Here is a 468-nt window from a genome sequence, read left to right as displayed (position 1 = left end):
TTCCGAGACCAGGTGTGCAAGAGCGGCGTGTGCGTGAACACGGCCCCAGGCTACTCATGTTATTGCAGCAATGGCTACTACTATCATGCCCAGCGCCTGGAGTGCATCGGTAGGAACCCCACCTCCACCGGCACTCACACCCCCGGCCTGGGACTCTCCCCAGCCCTTGGCCACTCCAGCTCCTCTCTGGAATGTGGCCACCACCAGCAGGAAGTCCCTCTGGAGTCTAGACTCCATCTATCCCGCCGTCAATGCACCGGGGAAATGGGAAAGGGGAGAGGGCTGCTACTTGATCACGTCCTCCATGCCTCTCTAGATAACGACGAGTGCGCGGACGAGGAGCCAGCCTGTGAGGGCGGCCGCTGCGTCAATACCATAGGCTCTTATCATTGCACGTGCGAGCCCCCACTCGTGCTGGACGGCTCGGGGCGCCGCTGCGTTTCCAACGAGAGCCAGAGCCTCGGTAAC

At 61.8% G+C, this 468-nt stretch overlaps 1 protein-coding gene across 2 annotated transcripts in view; it reads left to right on the top strand.

Moving 5' to 3' along the window:
* The window catches only part of LTBP4 (latent transforming growth factor beta binding protein 4), a 28975-nt gene that overhangs the window by 24009 nt on the left and 4498 nt on the right, over window positions 1-468 (top strand). For both annotated transcript variants that reach the window (XM_007458638.1, XM_007458639.1), the window contains 2 exons: window positions 1-109; window positions 317-463. The exon at window positions 1-109 is cut by the window's left edge and continues 21 nt beyond it. In XM_007458638.1, the coding sequence (XP_007458700.1) occupies window positions 1-109; window positions 317-463 (256 nt within the window). The remainder of the gene's footprint in view (window positions 110-316; window positions 464-468) is intronic.

This window comes from Lipotes vexillifer, unplaced genomic scaffold (genome assembly GCF_000442215.2).
Source record: "Lipotes vexillifer unplaced genomic scaffold, Lipotes_vexillifer_v1.1 scaffold371, whole genome shotgun sequence".
Taxonomy (NCBI): domain Eukaryota; kingdom Metazoa; phylum Chordata; class Mammalia; order Artiodactyla; family Lipotidae; genus Lipotes; species Lipotes vexillifer.
This window is presented reverse-complemented; position numbering and strand designations above follow the sequence as displayed.